Raw genomic sequence first — 17830 nt, forward strand, 5'->3', positions numbered from 1 at the left:
TGGCACTCAGAGCCCTCTCTGTTGGCACGCACGCCACCGTTGCCAGCAGCAGGTCCATCAGACCACCACCGCTGCCTGGAGCAGAAGCCCCACCCAGCACAAAGGAGGCGAAGCGGCCAACTGGCAAGCTCTAGTAGAGGTAGTAGAGCAGAGGTCACCAACCATTGTCGATTGGTGGACTGGAAGAAAAGGGAGAGGGAAGCATTTTACATGCGTGCATGTGCGCACAGGGCCGTGAGCACCCTCACACTGCAAATGGGGTGGGGCTAGTGCCTGCATGATACTCACTAGTCCTGCCCCATTCTTGCGTGATGCAGTGCCTTGTATCTGTACCCCACGGCGTGGCGGTGGCCGTTTTTGTGCCTTGCAGCACGGTGGCCCATTTTTGCGACCCCGGTTTTTGTGTGCCAGAGGCGGCACTCAAAGGCGCCTCCCTCCCCCCCACGAGGGCATCACAATGCTGATGCGGCCCTGGCACTTTGCAATAAATATGTGGGTTTTGGATTGCAGTTTGGGCACTCAGTCTCTAAAAGGTTCGCCATCACTGCTCTATGTAGTTTATTTAAGTATTTATTAAATTTCTACACCACCCATCTGGCCTAAGTGACTTTGGTTCCTTCAAAGCAATTCTCTTTCCACCCAGTTTCTTTCTTTTTTTTCTTTTTATTGAAAAGTTTTTTAAAAATTACAAAATATACCCCAAACCCACCCCCTACCCCCCCACCCCCTCCCTCACTTCCCAGAGCTGAATACAGGGTAACAAATATAATAATCATAATCAAACTAACATTAACCAACTATGTAAATAAACAAATATAATGCACTTTAACTCGCTTTTAACACAGAATAAACAATTTGCAAATAAACTTTATCATATAATCAAATTAAAATCCCAATTTATAAACAATACAATATAATAAAAATTCCACTACACTAAACTATTAATAATAATAATAATAACAACAACAATATTCAATAATTTATTCATAAAATAAATGGAACTTTTTAGTCCCATATTTATTCTGAATATAATATATCCATCTTCTCCAAACTGAAATATATCTTTCTTATGAATAATCCTTCAAATAAGCAGAAATCTTAGCCATTTCTGCTAAATTTAACACTTTAAGCATCCATTCTTCTATAGTAGGTAAACAATCCTTCTATCCAATATTGCCCTACCAACAGCCTTGCTGCAGTTATTAAATTCAACATCAAATTAGTTTATTTAACATCAAAATCTACAATACCCAACAAAAATAATTGAGGCGTAAACTTTATCTTTCTTTTAAAAATATTCTGAATGATCCACCAAATTTTAATCCAAAAAGCTTTTACATTTCTACAAGTCCACCAAATATGAAAATTCCACCCAGTTTCTTATTACACCCTTCAATGTTCAATCACGTCAGAATTTGGTCAGCCCCCAAAAAACTCATCTTTTCTTTCCTGGCACTTTTGGTACTACTACTACTACTACTACTACTACTACTACTACTACTACTACTACTACTACTACTACTATCCAATCTGGGTCAGTAATCAGGACCCGAGGTTTTGTCTTACGAGCTTTTGGACTCGTGCTAGAGCCAAATCTTCAGGGAACTTCTTTGCTTTTTGACTTTTCTTCAGCAACTTAGTTGTGTGTCTAGAAAGAAGTTCCCTGAGAATTGGGGCTGCAGGACGAGTCCGAAAGCTCGGAAGACAAAACCTCAGGTCACGGTGACCGACCCAGTTCGGATCCTGCAACGTTATCCTGGGACAGGTATATTTGTTCTCTCAAATGCTCAGTGGCCATTCAATCTGTTAACGCCTCCCTGGAGTTCCAATCTTGCTAATTTTTTTATGTTCATCCATGACAAGAAGGGAAATTGTACTTGGAAGGTACAATTGTACTTGGAAGGTCAGGTTGACTTGTTTTTATTAGTTCACACTGTGGGAAAGTTATAAATCAGTGTTTCTCAAAGAAACCTATCAAAGAGAGAAACAAGTAACCTAGAAGTAAGGAGACATTTTCTGATAGCAGAGAACCAATAATCAATGGAATGGCTGGCCTCCTGGAATTGCGGGTGCTCCATTGCTGGAGGTTTTCAAGAAAAGACTCCTTTTATCCAGGAGGTTATAAGGGTTGCACTAGACCAGGGGTAGGCAACCTTGGCTCTTTTATGACTTGTGGACTTCATCTCCCAGAATTCCTGAGCCAGCCATGCTGAGGGGAAAGGGAGAGGTTTCCAAGCTCAGCCATGCTGGCTCAGGAATTCTGGGAGTTGAAGTCCACGAGTCATAAAAAAGCCAAGGTTGCCTACCCCTGCACTAGAAGGTCCCTTCCAGCCCTATGATTCTATGTTTCTATGTTTCCATTTGACCTGTAATGTTATTTTCTTTAAACATAATTTTATTTTAAATTTTTAATGAAAAGTTAATTTTTTTTTGCATGAAATACGTAATGGGTCTCATATTTAACCTGCATCCGGGTCACCAACCTAGTTACCCCTCCTTTGCTCACCCCCCATTGAAAGCCTTCATTACTCTAGCCCCAACCTGGATAAATGACTCCAAATTGGATAAAACTGGATTTTCTTGGCATCACAACACCCAAACACGTTGCCCACGCTCACAATTCAAGTTGGCTTAAGACATGTCACCTGCCCGTTTTACTTGAGCAGCTTGCCAAAGCTTGGGCCTTTTAATCAACTTTGTGAGTTGAAGAAGGTGCTACCTGAGTCTTTCTAGGCTTTTTTTTTTCCCACCTGAGACCAACACTGCTCTTCTGCAATGCCTGCAGGAAAGGAAAGTCTTGGCTGGGCTCAGGTGGTTGGAAAATCCCTACCAGCCTCTTTGCCAGGTGGGAGCAGATGAAAAGCCTTGGAGGCATTGACTTTAAAGATAAGGAGTGGGTAGAATGCAAATCTTTAGAGCTGGTCTTGTAAACATAAGGGGAACCTATTTTGATGTTTGCAATAGTGGCGAATATCTGTAGCTCGGGTGTAGGATGAGGGCGAAGGTTCGTTCTCTGAGCTTGTGGGTTGATTTCCGAACGTTTCGTTACCAGGCTAGGTAACATCTTCAGTGGAGTGTAGGGCTTATGTGTGTGTGTCAGCGCTCCTCTGTTTATAAGGGCTTCAGGTATGGTGTGTGTCAAGTGAAGGTCTTGTGAGGGGTCAGGTGTCACCACCCTCCAACAACCCTGACATCACAAGACCCATCACAAGCCTCTCTCTGATGACTCACACCTGATCCATCACAAGATCCTCATTTGACATAGGGGGTCCCCAACCCCCAGTCCATGGACCAGTACCAGGCCGTGGCATGTCAGCAACCAGTCTGCACAAACAAGCAAAGCCCCATCTGCGGGATGCAGGCAGCACACAAAACCATGCCCCCTCCGGTCCGTGGAAAAATCCCTCTCCATGGAACCAGTCCCTGGTGCCCAGAAGGTTGGGGACCTCTGCCCTAAATGCTGCTGAAGACGTTACCTAGCCTGGTAACGAAACCAACCCACAAGCTTGAGGAACGAAACTTCAACCTCATATTTTGATATCTTACCTGAGAAAAAAGGAGGCCCTTGCCATATTGAGCTTTGTGTGTTTATCTGGACTCTAGATTTAGGATCAATATGCAGAAATACAGGCCAAGGACATCTGCGTGACATGGTTACCAATGGTTAACTGAGTGAAAATTCCCTGATTGAATCCAATGTTTTGATTCTGATGATACAAGGAGTCATAAACTAAACATAGGCTCTGACCCAGCATGCTCAGCTGATGTGTGAATGGACCATTTGTGATTCAGTGTGTTTTACAAACATGGCAATTAACTAGGGAAGAGAAGGCAAGAATTCTGAGACCTATATTAAGCATTTCAGCAGGTAATGTATGAAAAGTTAGGCTAAGAATTTTTTTTCTTTAAAACTAATGCTTTCTGGTGTCCTTACTTTACATCAGAGTGAATAACAAAGCTGTTTTTTTGCATCTTTAGGCTAATGAGAAGCAAAAGGCCCATTCCCAGAATGCAGCATATCACTGGGCTCGGAAGTCTCGACTTATGTCTTGCCTGAGTATCATTGTCTGGGTTTCCCTTCTTATTCTGACCCCCATGTTACTAGTCCTCCTGTCTTACCTCATATCTAAAGCAGAATGATGAGCCACATCGATCGGTGACTTTGGACTTTCAGAATCCATATTGACTACTGTGGTTTCTTCAGCTGGCACTGAAGCGTTTTTTGTGATGGCACTTCCTTCATTGTGTTGGCTTCATGAAGGGGAAAAATGGTGGACATCATGTTTGTTTTCCTACAGAGAATGTAGAAGGATTTGTTCTCCTTAACCTAAGAAGCCCAGCTGATTTCATCTGTTACCATTCTTCTCCATTTGATGTATTCCAGATGTTGGACTACCCTTCCCATCATTCCTAGCCAGGATTGCCATGTGATGCGGATTCCCAGAAGCACCTATACTTGACTGAAATATTTGTATTTCTGTTTCATGAAATGTTCTTTCCTGGTGGAAATATATATATATATATATATATATATATATATATATATATATATATACCTATTATAGAAATCCCCTGACAGTGAAAGTGGTTGAGTTTGGAAAGAGGAAGTCAAATTATCTGGCACACAGATGACTTGAATTATTGTGGCATGAAATTATAATTAGCTTCAATCCAAACCATCTGATCTGAGCACAAGGAAACCCTCCCTTTGTACTGTTGAAAAAAAAAATCTTCACCGAGGTCCAGTCCAAGCTGGGAATAAACAAAATGGAGACTGCTTTAGAAAGAAGGTTGTGGTTTATTGAAGAGAGCCAGACAGAAAGATGGCTCTGGGAAAAACTGACCACGTGTGGTTGGGAGTGGTGAGTTTTTATACCTTCTTGGGCTTTTGTTTGGAGGTCTTCCTGTTTGAGGCTTTGTATTTCTTGTGTCATGTACTTTGACTTGAATCTGAGTGTGCCTTTCTGATATTCTGATGGTAGTGGGTTAATCCTATTATGTCCCAAAGGTCATATCCTGCTTCCCTGGGAATCTGGCTGATGACTGTTGTGAGGGATTGTTGATTCTAGGGATCTTTTTCTAATCCCAGTTTCCTGGCTCTAATCTTTCTGACAAGATTATCACATCTGCATTTCTGCAGACCTGGTTTCTGTTTGGAGCAGAGAGACTTGGGGGGGGGGGGATCTGCCTTTAAGATCCTTTGGGGAAATATATTCTGCCTTTTTAATATTTCCCAAAATATTTATTTCTCTGGATTCTTCCCACAGTACCAAAAGTAGTTTGCCTTTGAAGGAGGGGGCAGAAAGCTCCGTATCTTAATCAGGAATTATTTTGGCACTTTTTTTTTCTTAACCTCTTGTGGATATCACAGATGGCAAGGTTGGGCACAGATGGCAGCCTAAAGATCAAGGCAGAATCAAAGCTTGTGTTGGGGGGGGAGGGAAAGTTGGCTTCAAATCCTGCCCCATCTATAAAGCCCCTCAAGTGACCTCAGACCACTCATTCTCTTAGTCCTGGTCCACCTCAGAGGGTTGTTGTACAGATAAACCGGGAAAGCAGAAGCCTCTTTTGGATGAAAAACGATTAAAAATAGCAACATAGCTTTCCTAAGGAGTCAGGTTGCACTGAGGTGTAGTGGTTAGAGCGCTCTTCCCCAGCCTTGATGCCCTCTAGATGTGTTAGGACTGCAACTCCCGTAATTCCCGAACAACACGCAAGGGCCGCTCCAGCACAGTTGCATAGCATAAGGTGGAGGAAAGTCGGCCAGATCAAGCAGGAAGCCCAGATTTAGATCGCTGCTGATCCGTGACAAGCGGGCATGACCTTGAGCTGCCCATCCTAATCTACTTCAGAAGGTTGTGAAGTTCGTGCACTGCGGGCGGAGGGTCCGGCTAGGGCGGGATGTGTACCTTTTCTGTGTATGTGTGCGTGTTTGTGTAGTAACACTGCCCTGTGTTGATCACGTGACCAAGCCTTGAAGAAAGGCGTGAGAAAATTCGCCCGCCACCGCCTCTCGACCTTTCCTTTGGCGATTGTGAAACCTAGAATAACCTTTTCGCACAAGCACCCGCCCCTTCCCTTTCGTGATTGGCTAATTTTATCCAAAGTTTGTTTACCAAGCCGCTCTCCTCTCGCTCCCTTATCCAAATCCAGCAGACGATTGGTTCATCCTCCTGACACTTGCAACCTTCCGTTCTGATTGGCTGAGCTTTCTCCTGTGGCGGGTAGGAAACGGCGCTTCCTCTTTTAATCCCCGTTCTTCTGTTTCTTCTTTTTCCTCTTCTTCTTTATTTGATTCGCTTCTGCCTTTCGACAGCCCGCCTCCCTCCCGTCTCTGTTCGCCTGGCCACTGGGCGCTGTTCTCGCCGGTCTGGACGGATCCCTTTGGTCGCTCTGGTCACTCCCCGGAGCATTGAAGGAGCGCGAACCAATCAGATCGAAGGGGCGGGGCCCGGGAGTCGCCGGCTATCGTTGGGGGGGGGGGTCATTCAGTCAATTGAAGCGGAGGCACCGCCGGGTGAGGATCTCGGGGCGCCCTTTCGTGCGGGAAGCGCGGGAGTCGATTACCTAACGGGAGTCCCCCCGCAGAGGCGAGAGAAAGAGGAGGTGAGCGGACCGCGCTTATAAGCTAAGATAGGCGGGTAATGGTTGGTGGCATCGTGGGACCCAGAACCACTCAACCCCGGAATCTATTGCCGGTGCTAGGCCACGGTCCTGAAATGTAAACCTCTAGTTTCTGAGAACATGCAGAGTGCATTTCTGTCGTGCCTGAGCGAATCTGGGGTGGAGGAGGAAGCTTTCGCCGCAGAGCAGCCTCTGCCCGTTTTGTAGCATAATCAGCGCTTTCTGTGTTATGTCTTAGGTGCTCCGATGGCTTCACGCGTGATATCTGATTTCTAAGTAATTTTTGCATCAACCTTGGAAGGTAGGCCAGTAATATAGATATGCTTAGAAAGCAAGGTCCAAGTGCTGCAAAAAGTGGCAGATCTCCAAATCTGTGTGTGTTTTGTGTGTCTGTGATAAGGCATAGATAAAATAGAAACGATGCCATACTCTAGATAAAATCCTGTGGATTTTATATACTTTGACGTACCTTTATGTACCGAATCTAGACCCTAAAAGCAGGTTTCTTGCTATCATTTCTTTTTTTCTTTTTTTTTTTTTTTTTTATTAAAAGTTTTATAAATTTTACAAAAAAAACAAAAACAATACAGAACAAAAAACAACATATACAAAAGAAAAAAAAATTAAACAATACATATAAAAAAAAACCCCCCACCCCACACCCCTCCCAAAAACCCTCCCTTCCCCCCCCCTGAGCTTCCCAGAGCAGAATATAGGCTTAAGAAATAATAAAAAAAAATAAATAAAAAAAAAAAATAAAAATTAAATTAAAAACTTTATATTTATATATATAAAAGAGATATCTATAATATATATAAAAATAAAACTTATGAAAAAACTATATAGTATTTTTGTATACCCAATCTAAATTGTATAAATTTTATCCATTTGTCCCAGATAGCAAAAAACTTCTCTTGCGTTTGTTGCTTTAAGAAAGCCGAAATCTTTGCCATTTCTGCCAGATAAGCTACTTTAAAAAACCATTCCTGCAATGTAGGCAAAGATTCCTTCTTCCAATATTGTCCAACTAACAGCCTCGCGGCTGTGATCAAGTTTAACATCAATACAACCTCCTTTGTATCACAATCTGTAACAATACCTAACAAAAATAATTGCGGAGTAAATTTTACCCTCCTTCTAAAAATTCTCTGGATATTCCACCATATTTTGATCCAAAATGCTTTTATCTCTCTACATGACCACCAAATATGATAATAGGAAGCCTCCTTATAACCACATCTCCAACATTTAGGTTGCACGTCAGGGTACATGTAAGACATTTTTTGTGGATCAAGGTGCCATCTATAAAACATTTTATAAAAATTCTCCCTTAGATTCTGTGCTTGAGTAAATTTGACATTTCTCACCCAAATAGTTTCCCAGGTGTCCAATGAAACTGGCTCACCAAAGTTCTGCGCCCATCTAATCATACAATCTTTAATTAGTTCCGTTTCTGAGTCCAATTCAACTAAAACCCCATAAATTCTCTTAATGTGGGTTTGTCTTTGATCCTTAAGTTGCTTAATAAGATTTTCATCTTCTCTAAGAAAACCCACCTTACAATCCATCTTCCATCTATCTAGTAGTTGCCTATATTGGAACCAAGAATAAGTAAAATTTTCTTGTGCTAATTCTTCCCGTTCTTGCTATCATTTCTTATCAAACCCGTAAGTAGCGCTTAGAGATGGGAGATGCCCTTCTAATGCCCTTTTAATACTAAATTGTGGAGAATTTCGGCCTATAGATTCAGCAACACAACCAATGAATGCCTTGGGATAACTCCCCTTTTTCCTGGTATTATTTGGAAATCTTGGACTACAATTCATAGATTTCTTAGCAAGTGTGAAAAATGGATATTTGAATTCTGACAGTTACAGTTATTGTCTAACACCCCAGAGGGCACGACGATGAGAAAGCTAGCCTAGTAAGTGGAATGTTCTCAGTGCCAATTGATTTACCATGCTATTAAAATACCAATAAAGGAGAATATTTGTAGCTCAGGGTTGAAATGAAGGGTTCTTGGTGGTCTCTGAACTTGATTGTTTTCTTGCAGACGCTTCATTGCCCAAACTACATAACATAATCAGCGATGATGTTACCTAGTTTGGGTAATGAAACATCTGTAAGCTCAGAGAACACCAAGGATCCCTCACTGGATATACTGTCAGGCTTATGCTTCTTTACTTGAAAAAAATAACCCATTTCAGTTGAAATTTATGACATTTATATTATAGGGAAACATCTGCAAGTTTTACACCCTTATTGAAGGGAGATCTGGATTCAGATTATAAGATTGTGATAAGGCTAAAACGAGGCTCTGAAATGAGTCTTCGAGGTTTAGAAGTAAAGGATTCCATCGGGATGGAAAAGCAGGCATAGGAAGAAGGTGTGACTGTGGGCAAAATGCGGAATTGTAGAGGCTGATGTATATGTGGAATATTCTAAAGGGATTATCTTTGCTCGGTCATGCCTCTAATCCCATTATTTCCTATACTGTATATGGATTGTGTGTCAAATCTTTGTGGCAGTTTTGCTCTCTGGGGGGTGGGTGGGTGGGTGGGATGCATCAGGCTTTTTATTTTGCCCTGATTTGCTCACAGGAATGGGGAATCTACCTCATTGTAGCACAAGGTTGCAAAATGTTGATTGATTTATATTTTTATTTGTTCATAAATCCAAAGGAGGAACTATAGCTCCATTTGACTGTAGGGGAGAGCATCTTGATGGCTACAGTGTGTCTTGAAATCCATCCTGCCACTGAATGAAATTTTCAGAGAGGGGATTAGTCCCCCTCGGTCCAATTTAAGTCCTTTTCCTTTGTCTCTTCCATGACGTCCACCACGAAAGCCATGTGTGGATTGGAATGTCTCGGCCCGAGGCTGCCCCCACGTAGGTTGATTTCCCCGTCTAGGTCTCCTCTTGGACGTGTGCATGCAGATCAGGGAGCAGCTGAGTCCAGAGAGCATCCAACGCTTTGACACAGGTCTCCTTTTGCCTCTTTGTGCATTTCAGAAGCTGAGCCGGTACTTGCAGTTTACCAGCCCTGCAGTAAAATGACGCGAGACGTGGGCCTGGATGACGAGCTTCCAGACTGGGCTGGTGCCAAGGAATTCTACCAGAAATACGACCCCAAGGATATTATTGGCAGGTGAGGCTAGAAGGGAGAAGGGACGTGACGCAATGGAATGGCTCGGAAGGATGGAAACATCTTCTATTTATTTTTCCTGCCTGGGACATTAGTGTTTCTCGAAACTTGATTCTTCTGTAACATTCTCATCCCATTCTCAGAGGCGTAAGCAGTGTGGTCCGGCGATGTATACACAAGCAGACGGGCCAGGAGTATGCAGTAAAAATTATTGAGGTAACCCCGGAGCGCATGACCCCCCAGCAGCTGGAAGAAGTTCGCTTGTCCACCAGCAAAGAAATTGCCATCCTGCGCCAGGTCTCCGGTCACCCTTTCATCAGTGAGTGGCTGTCCCATCTCTTAGCATCTCTTTCTACGGCAAATTTATTTATTTGATTTTTATCCCACCTTTATTATTTTAGAGCAGAGGCCCCCAACCTTTTGGGCACCAGGGACCGGTTCGGTGGAGAGAGTTTTTTCCACGGACCGGAGGGTGCGTGGTTTTGTGTGCTGCTTGCATCCCACAGACGGGGCTTTGCTTGTTTGTGCGGACCGGTTGCTGGCATGCTGTGGCCCGGTACCAGTCCACAGACTGGGAGTTGGGGACCCCTGCTTTAGAGATAATGAAAGGTAGTGAACGTACATAATACAGGTAGTCCTTGACTTGCAACAGTTTGTTTAGTGACCGATCAAAGTTACAACGGCCCTGAAAAAAGTGACGTATGACCATTTTTCACACTTACGACTGCTGTAGCCTCCCCGCGGTCATGTGATCAAAATTCAGAGGCTTGACAACAGTCATATTTATGGCGGTTGCAGTGTCCCGTGGTCATGTGATCACTTTTTGCGACCTTCTGACCAGCAAAGTCAGTGGGGAAGCCACTTAACAACCATGTTACTAACTTAACAACTGCAATGATTCATTTAAAAACTGTGGCAAGAAAGGTCGTAAAATGAGACAAAAATACACTTAAATATCTCCACTTAGCAACGTGAATTTTGGGCTCAGTTGTGGTCATAAGTCGAGGACTGCCTATACTCCTCCCTCCTCCTATTTTCCCCCACAACAACAATCCTGTGCAGTATGCAGGGCAGAGAGAGAATGACTGGCCAAAAGTCACCCAACCAATTTTCGTACCTAAGATGGGACTAGAGCTCATTCGCCTGGTAATTGGTCCAAAATTACCCAACCAGCTTTCATGTCTAAGGCGGGATTAGAACTCACAGTCTCCTAATGATTGGCTCAAAGTCACCCAGCCAGTTTTCATACCAAAGGCGGAACCAGAACTCACAATCTCCTGGTTTCTAGTCTGGTGCTTCAACCATTGGATCAAACTGGGTCTGTCAGTGAATGCCCTTTTTTGATTCTTCCCTGTCCGTTCCATTTTTGCTGATGTCAGTCTGCCTGGGTGAGGCTTCCCCTCTCTTCTGATTAATCATGACTTGATTAATAAAGGCTGGGAGAAAAATAAGTAAAACAAAAAACTCCCCCCTTCAAATAACTCAGTGTTTCCCAAACTTGACAATTTTAAGGCATGAGGACTTCAACTCCCAGAATTCCACAGCCAGCAACGCTGGCTGTGGAATTCTGAGAGTTGAAGTCCACATGCCTTAAAATTGTCAAGTTTGGGAAACACTGAAATAACTCATTGCTAATCTTTGTGCTTGTTCCTTGCTGTTTCTAAAATCACAATTATTGAGCGGTCTGCTCCTGCACAGTTCTGCATTGTATCAACGGATTCTGCTGACTCCTTAAATTGTTGGTGTAATCACGGGTAGCATCCTACAAAGAGATCGTGGTGGTTCTAAGAGGTCGATTCATGGGTTCTATTTATACAGCTTTCTTTTGAAAAAGTTGTTGCTGCCTTATATATTTTTATTAACCGAGCACTGTTGGATGGGAAAATATGGGTATAAATTTATCAGTTAAAGAAATAAAATGATTGGCACTAATCAAAAGGAAAGGTTGGTCTTGGGGAAGCTGCTGTGCCAACCCGTTTCGGTCCTGTGATTGCATTTTGGGCCCTTGACAATCTGCATTTATGACCAGTTGCAGCATCCCAGTCACGTGACCACCATTTGGAGTATCTTTTTTTTTTTTTTTTTGCCTTTTCTAGCATTTTTGTTGGTTTCCAGTAAAAACCACCTATTTGGGAGAATGGATTCCCTTAATGACCATGTGATTTGCTTGATGCCCACAGTGACTTGTAAAGAGATTATGTAAGCAGTCATAACATCAAATCAAGTCACGTGGTTACCCCCTTAATGGCCTCAGTGACTTGCAACCAAAATTCTGGGCTTGTGGGTCATTAATTGAGGGCTCCACATTTGTATTCTGCCATTAGACACAAGTGCCATTTTATAAATACTGAAGCAATTACGATATAAGGGACAATTCTTCTTTTTTTTCTCCAGTTACTCTTATAGATTCCTACGAGACATCCACCTTCATGTTCCTAGTCTTTGATTTGTAAGTAACAAACCTTTGAAAATGGTGGTGAGGGGGAATCAAGGGGTTGATTCACTCTGTGAAATAAAATGATATGGTGGCTGGGGAATTCTGGGAGTTGAAGTACACAAATCTTAAAAGACGCCAGTATAATCCTATATTAAATTGTAATTATGAAAAAGAGAGCCATACGCTAAATAAATACGAGAAAGACAGCATAGCAGAAGTAATCTGATTCTGCTCCTAGTCTCTAATTTATGTTTTTCCTGCAGGATGAGGCGAGGTGAACTTTTTGACTACCTTACAGAGAAGGTAACCCTCAGTGAAAAGGAGACCAGGTAAAAACCGAAGGTCTTCTGCTGGCCCTAGAGTAGTGGAAAGTTCTTACCACATAACTTAATGAGCCCTCCTCGCTGTTTTGTGGAGGGCCCCAAGGCCTGGTCCTCGCAACAACTGGGCCTCCCTCTGCCATTTTTCAGATGCGTCATGCGAGCCCTCCTAGAGGCCGTGAGCTACCTTCATGAGAATAGCATCATCCATCGAGACCTCAAACCGGAGAACATCCTCATGAACGATGATCTTAGCATCAAACTCTCCGATTTTGGCTTCTCCTGCCATTTGGAGCCAGGGGAGAAACTGCGAGGTGAGGCGGGGGTCCCATCTGGTGGCCCATCTTTGGAGCGGTGGAGACAGCGAAGGCGGGCCTTTCCATTTGCCCTGCCCCATGGAGCAGCCCCCCTGTTAAGCCACGAGGTGGGCAGGAAAGCTCAGCTCATTGTTTCTATGGCGTCTTTTCGTAAGCTATGCATCCACTTTTCTCGTTCTGAAAAGTTCTCCCAATTTGCATTTCTCTGACGTTCTCTGAGTCTGTGACTGTTCCCTGCAGAGTTATGCGGTACCCCAGGCTATCTGGCACCAGAGATACTGAAATGTTCCATGGATGAGACTCATCCTGGTTACGGGAAGGAGGTGGACCTGTAAGTTATAATTAGGGAATGGAGTGGGGCTTCTGCAGAAAGGGGTCGGGGGGGGGGGGTCAGGGAACTTTCCTGAACCTGCTGAGCGCCAGATATCCTGGCCTACAGTTGTCCCCTCCTGCCAGACAAGGTGGGGTGGGGCATTGGAAAATAATCTCTTTTGGGGTCCTTGGTACTCTCTGAACTTGGTTGTTTTCTTGCAGACGTTTCATTGCCCAACTAGGTAACGTCATCAGTGCTAGAAGGGAGGGAGCCTGTTGTTTATATACAAGTGGCTTGCCCTGTCAGTGTTGTTGGGAGTGTCCTTGATGGTTCCTTGATTAGGATACTGTTTACTGCTTGATTGTATTGATGATTAGTTGGGTAAGGAAACGTCTGCAAGGAAACAACTAAGCTCAGAGAGCGCCAAGGACTCCACGGTTCCACCCTGTGCTGCAAATATTCTCTACTGTTGACCTCCTCCCTCCCTGCAGCTGGGCCTGTGGCGTCATCTTTTTCACCCTCCTGGCTGGCTCTCCCCCTTTCTGGCACCGCAAACAGATGTTGATGCTTCGGATGATCATGGAAGGCCAGTATCAGTTTGGTTCTCCAGAGTGGGATGACCGATCCGACACAGTCAAGGATTTGGTAAGAAGGCAGCAGCTTCCTGGTCACGTGTGGTAAGGGAGAGAAATGAAAAGGCTGCAGCTCCTCCCGGCTGGAGCTAGTTAAACTGGAGGGGACCTTGCCATCCCAAACTCTACAGGGTAATCCTCGGCTTGTGATTGGTCACTTAGTGACCATTTGAAGTTATGACAGACCCCCAAAGGTATTTAGAGCCTAGCCACCCCCACCTCCCATGGTCATGTGACTGCATTCAGGCACTTGGTAACCAGCCACATTTACGGCCACTTGCATTGTCCCATGGTCACATGACTGTGCGTTTCAACGTTTTTGCTGAAAACCAGTATTTAATAATAACTTAATAATAACAACAACGTTGGAAGGGACCTTGGAGGTCATCTAGTCCAACCCCCTGCCCAGGCAGGAAACCCTATACCATTTTGGACAAATGGCTGTCCAGTCTCTTCTTAAAAACTTCCAGTGTTGGAAGTTTTTACTTCTAGTTTTTGGCAAAAAACGGTCATAGTGAACTGGGTTTTGCTTTATGACCATAGCGGTCACTTTAGGACTGCTGCAAAAATGCCATAAAACTGGGTCCAGTTATGTGGTGACCCACTTTATGACTGTCATGACTCATGATCCTCATAAGTCATAAGTCAAGGACTATCTGTGGGGTTTTTTTGTAGCTCAGGCTGGCCTGCCTAGCCTGACATACAGAACAGGGAGGGGGAAAAAATCATATAAATATACGTTTAAATCGTCACATTGTGTCTCAATTCCTCCCTTTCCATATCAGAATCCATTAGCAGGCCTTTGTTCACAGAACGCTTCTTGGGGAACTCCCCCCCCCCTTTTTTTTTGGCAGATCTCCCGACTGCTGAAGGTAGATCCTGTCGAAAGGTTGAGTGCTGAGCAGGCATTGCAGCACCCCTTTTTCCAGCGCTACGGAAAGGAGCAGCGACATTTCAGCCCCTTCCATAAATTCAGGGTAAGTGGCATATTCTTATTTAATTACAAATACATAAAAAATATTTATTCATTTAAGTCATTTTTACTCCATTCTTCATTCTCCAAAGGGTACGTGTCAGTGTATATATACTGTCTTAACTGCAAAACAGATGTTCTGAGGCTCAAAATAAAACGGTTGGGTCGAAAGGATGCCTGCTTCTAACATTTCTGGGCGTAGGAGACAGTTTCAAAATGGTTCACTTCATGAGGGTTTTTTTTTTTTTTCCTCAGAGTTCGGTGGCTGGAGTATGGTGGGAGTTGAAATCCACAAATCTTAAAGTTGTGAAGGTTGAGGAACACTGGTGTATAGGTTTTAGTTACAATTTTATTCTAGGCCTTATTTTGGTGGTTTTTTAAATGTTAAAAGTACATGCTTTGGATGCAAAAGGTTCCAGGCCTGAAGCTTGATGTCTCTCTAAAGCAGCGTTTCTCAACCTTAGCAGGGTTGAAGATCTATGTATGCTGGGTGGGGGATTGTGGGACTTGAAGTCCACACGTCTTCAACTTGCTGAGAATCACTGCAGAAGAGTGAAGCCTGTACGACAGACATGGCCCGGGAGCCGGACGCGGCCCGCAAAGTGGTTTCATCTGGCCCGTGAAGCCATCCTGGAAACAGTGAGGGGATGGCCCCCACTGCCTTGGTCCTGGCCCAGGCCGGCCGGGAGCCAATGTACAATTTTGTGGTCATCATCTATGCTGAAGCGCATTCAGTCTTAACTCCACAAGGCCGTCTGGAAACAGCGAGGGACAAGCCCCTGCCGTGCCGGCCCCACCCCCTGGGTGCATGCTGGGGAGGTGTTCACCCTTTGTGAAGAATGAAGAAATGGACCATGCCTTGGCGCTTGCCCTGGTCCTACCCCCTTCTGCCAGAGACCCTCAGATCTGTCTCACTCCTGCCCAGGCCCCCACAGGCACCCTTGACGCGAACGATGTAGAGCTGGCCATGCCCAGTAGGCCACACCCACTGCATCCACGCCCACCCAGTAGGCTGCACCCACCCAGTAGGCCGCACTCACCCTGGCCACACACCCCTGCACCCCCTGAGGGCAACCGCAATGCTGATGCAGCCCTCAATGAAATTGAGTTTGACATCCCTGCTCTACGAATACCCTGAAGCACTACAAGTAGTCTCCAACGTACGACCACAGTTGAGCCCCAAATTTCTGTTGCTAGGTGACACAGTTGTTGAATTTTGCCCCATTCTTACAACGTTTCTTACCAGGTTTCTTGTTCAGCGAATCCCTGAAGTTGTTAAGCGAGTGACCCGGGGTTGTTAAGTGAATCTGGCTTCCCCCTTGACTTTGCTTGTCAAGAGATCGCAAAAGGTGATCACCACATGATGCCGGGACGCTGCAACCGTCATAAATATGAACCAGTTGCCAGGCGTCCAAATTTTGATCCCATGACCGTGGGGATGCTGCAGCGGTCATAAGTGTGAAAAAACAATCACAAGTCCCTTTTTTTCCAGTGATGTTGTAATTTCAGACGGTCACTCAATGAACTGTTTTACGTTGAGGACTACGTGTACTGCTAGTCGGCACCGTCAGTGCTGCCCTCGGTGGATCGATGGCCTGTCCCACTTCCTCTTTTGTGACCCTGTGGGAGGAGAGGCCTAAGATAATGCTTACTTACGAGCCTCCTTGCCTTCTGCTCTTCGCCTTGTGGCCTGGTGTGATGTCTTTCTTTTTTTTTTTGCCCCGGCAGGTCATTGCGTGGACGGTACGGGCTTCCATCCGCATCTACTCCAGCTATCGGCGGGTGCGCCCGGTCACAAAGGAGCTGCTGCTGTGCGACCCCTATGCCCTCAAGGGAGTGCGCAAGCTGATCGACGCTTGTGCCTTCCGAATCTACGGGCACTGGGTCAAGAAGGGCGAGCAACAGAACCGGGCTGCCCTCTTTGAAAACGTGCCAAAGGCCATCCAGTTGGTCTTGTTAGGCACAGAAGGAGAGGAGGCCCCGTCGTCAGCGGTGGAAGATCCTCTCAACTAGAGAAAAGCCTTCTAGTCCCCGTGAAACAGCACGGGTGATCCCTGGATGCTGAGGGGCAGGGGGTGTACACAGAACTGAACCTTATCCTTGCCCCATTAGGGGTGGACAGCCAATGGTTAGAGTCGTCCTTTGGGTTCCTCGTGCATGGAAGAGACTGACGTTCTAGGGAGCTGGAATTTGGGGAACCTTGAATTTTGGACTGATGGGACAAGTTTCTCTGATTATACCAGGAAGGACCTGGGTAGGGCTAACATCACACCAATGGTGTTGGTCCAAAGGGAGGGGCTGGGGAGAGCAACATGCTTCTGCTGCAAGACCCGGAGCCCGACATAGCCCTTTGCACTGTAAGGACTGTTCAGGGGGTCTCATCTGTCAGTGCAGTCCCTTCGGCTGAAGGAACAGTCCATGTCTCTGGATTTGGTCAGTACTGGAGATCAGTTGTGGAATCAGGTTTTGCATCTGTCCTTTTTGCTGCAGTCAGGTAGTGGACGTGACCTTCCTGCTGAATTGCTTCCCCCACCTTACGATTGTCCAGATTATAATAAAAGTTGAAATGAGACCTCAGCTCTCTTCGGACTTGGGCTTCCCTTTCATTGCAAGACTTGGAACGGGAATTCATAACAATTTCCTGCTGAAACAGGGGTCCTGCCAGACACACTCATTTAACCCCATTGTGTTCTGCCCCAAGAAATTCTCAAGCACTGCCCAAAGGAGAGGGAACGATGCATCTCGAATTTGGCATATCCCAGGGAAAATGCTTAGGCACACAATGACAGAGTGGGTGGAACTGGGATAGGACGAGGGGAAGTTTGCCAAAAACAACCATACCAAATCCTTTGGCGTCTAGATGGCACAGCCAGATTCCAGGCAGAATCTAGTGAAAGAAATATTTCTTTTTGCTCAGCCAGGCTGCATTATGTTGGCCAAGAGTGCTCAGCCTATAAGGCACCAAGCTCCCCAGAAACTTGAAAATCTGAACATATTTATATCCCGTCTATCTTGTGCAATGCAAGGTAGCGTACAGATAACGCTCTCACTTCCTGTTTTCTTCACAAG

The 17830-nt window shown here is 44.9% G+C and overlaps 1 protein-coding gene across 3 annotated transcripts; it reads left to right on the forward strand.

Moving 5' to 3' along the window:
- Positions 1 to 4813: 4813 nt before the first annotated feature.
- On the forward strand, positions 4814 to 17348 carry PHKG2 (phosphorylase kinase catalytic subunit gamma 2). Of its 3 annotated transcripts, XM_039330421.1 has the most exons (11): positions 6463 to 6606; positions 6863 to 6925; positions 9637 to 9772; positions 9913 to 10088; positions 12164 to 12218; positions 12470 to 12535; positions 12677 to 12840; positions 13084 to 13174; positions 13648 to 13801; positions 14643 to 14765; positions 16490 to 17348. In XM_039330421.1, exons 3-11 carry the CDS (start codon positions 9678 to 9680, stop codon positions 16772 to 16774), a joined length of 1209 nt encoding a protein of 402 aa, XP_039186355.1. In that variant the 5' UTR covers positions 6463 to 6606; positions 6863 to 6925; positions 9637 to 9677; the 3' UTR covers positions 16775 to 17348. The 3 variants fall into 3 exon arrangements, with proteins under 3 accessions (XP_039186357.1, XP_039186355.1, XP_039186356.1); XM_039330423.1 differs by lacking the exons at positions 6463 to 6606; positions 6863 to 6925 and adding an exon at positions 4814 to 4862; XM_039330422.1 differs by lacking the exon at positions 6863 to 6925 and having other exon boundaries at positions 6482 to 6606.
- Positions 17349 to 17830: the final 482 nt, after the last annotated feature.

This window comes from Crotalus tigris, unplaced genomic scaffold (genome assembly GCF_016545835.1).
Source record: "Crotalus tigris isolate CLP2741 ecotype Arizona unplaced genomic scaffold, ASM1654583v1 scf7180000024427.8105951120:4207309, whole genome shotgun sequence".
NCBI classification, from domain to species: Eukaryota; Metazoa; Chordata; class Lepidosauria; order Squamata; family Viperidae; genus Crotalus; species Crotalus tigris.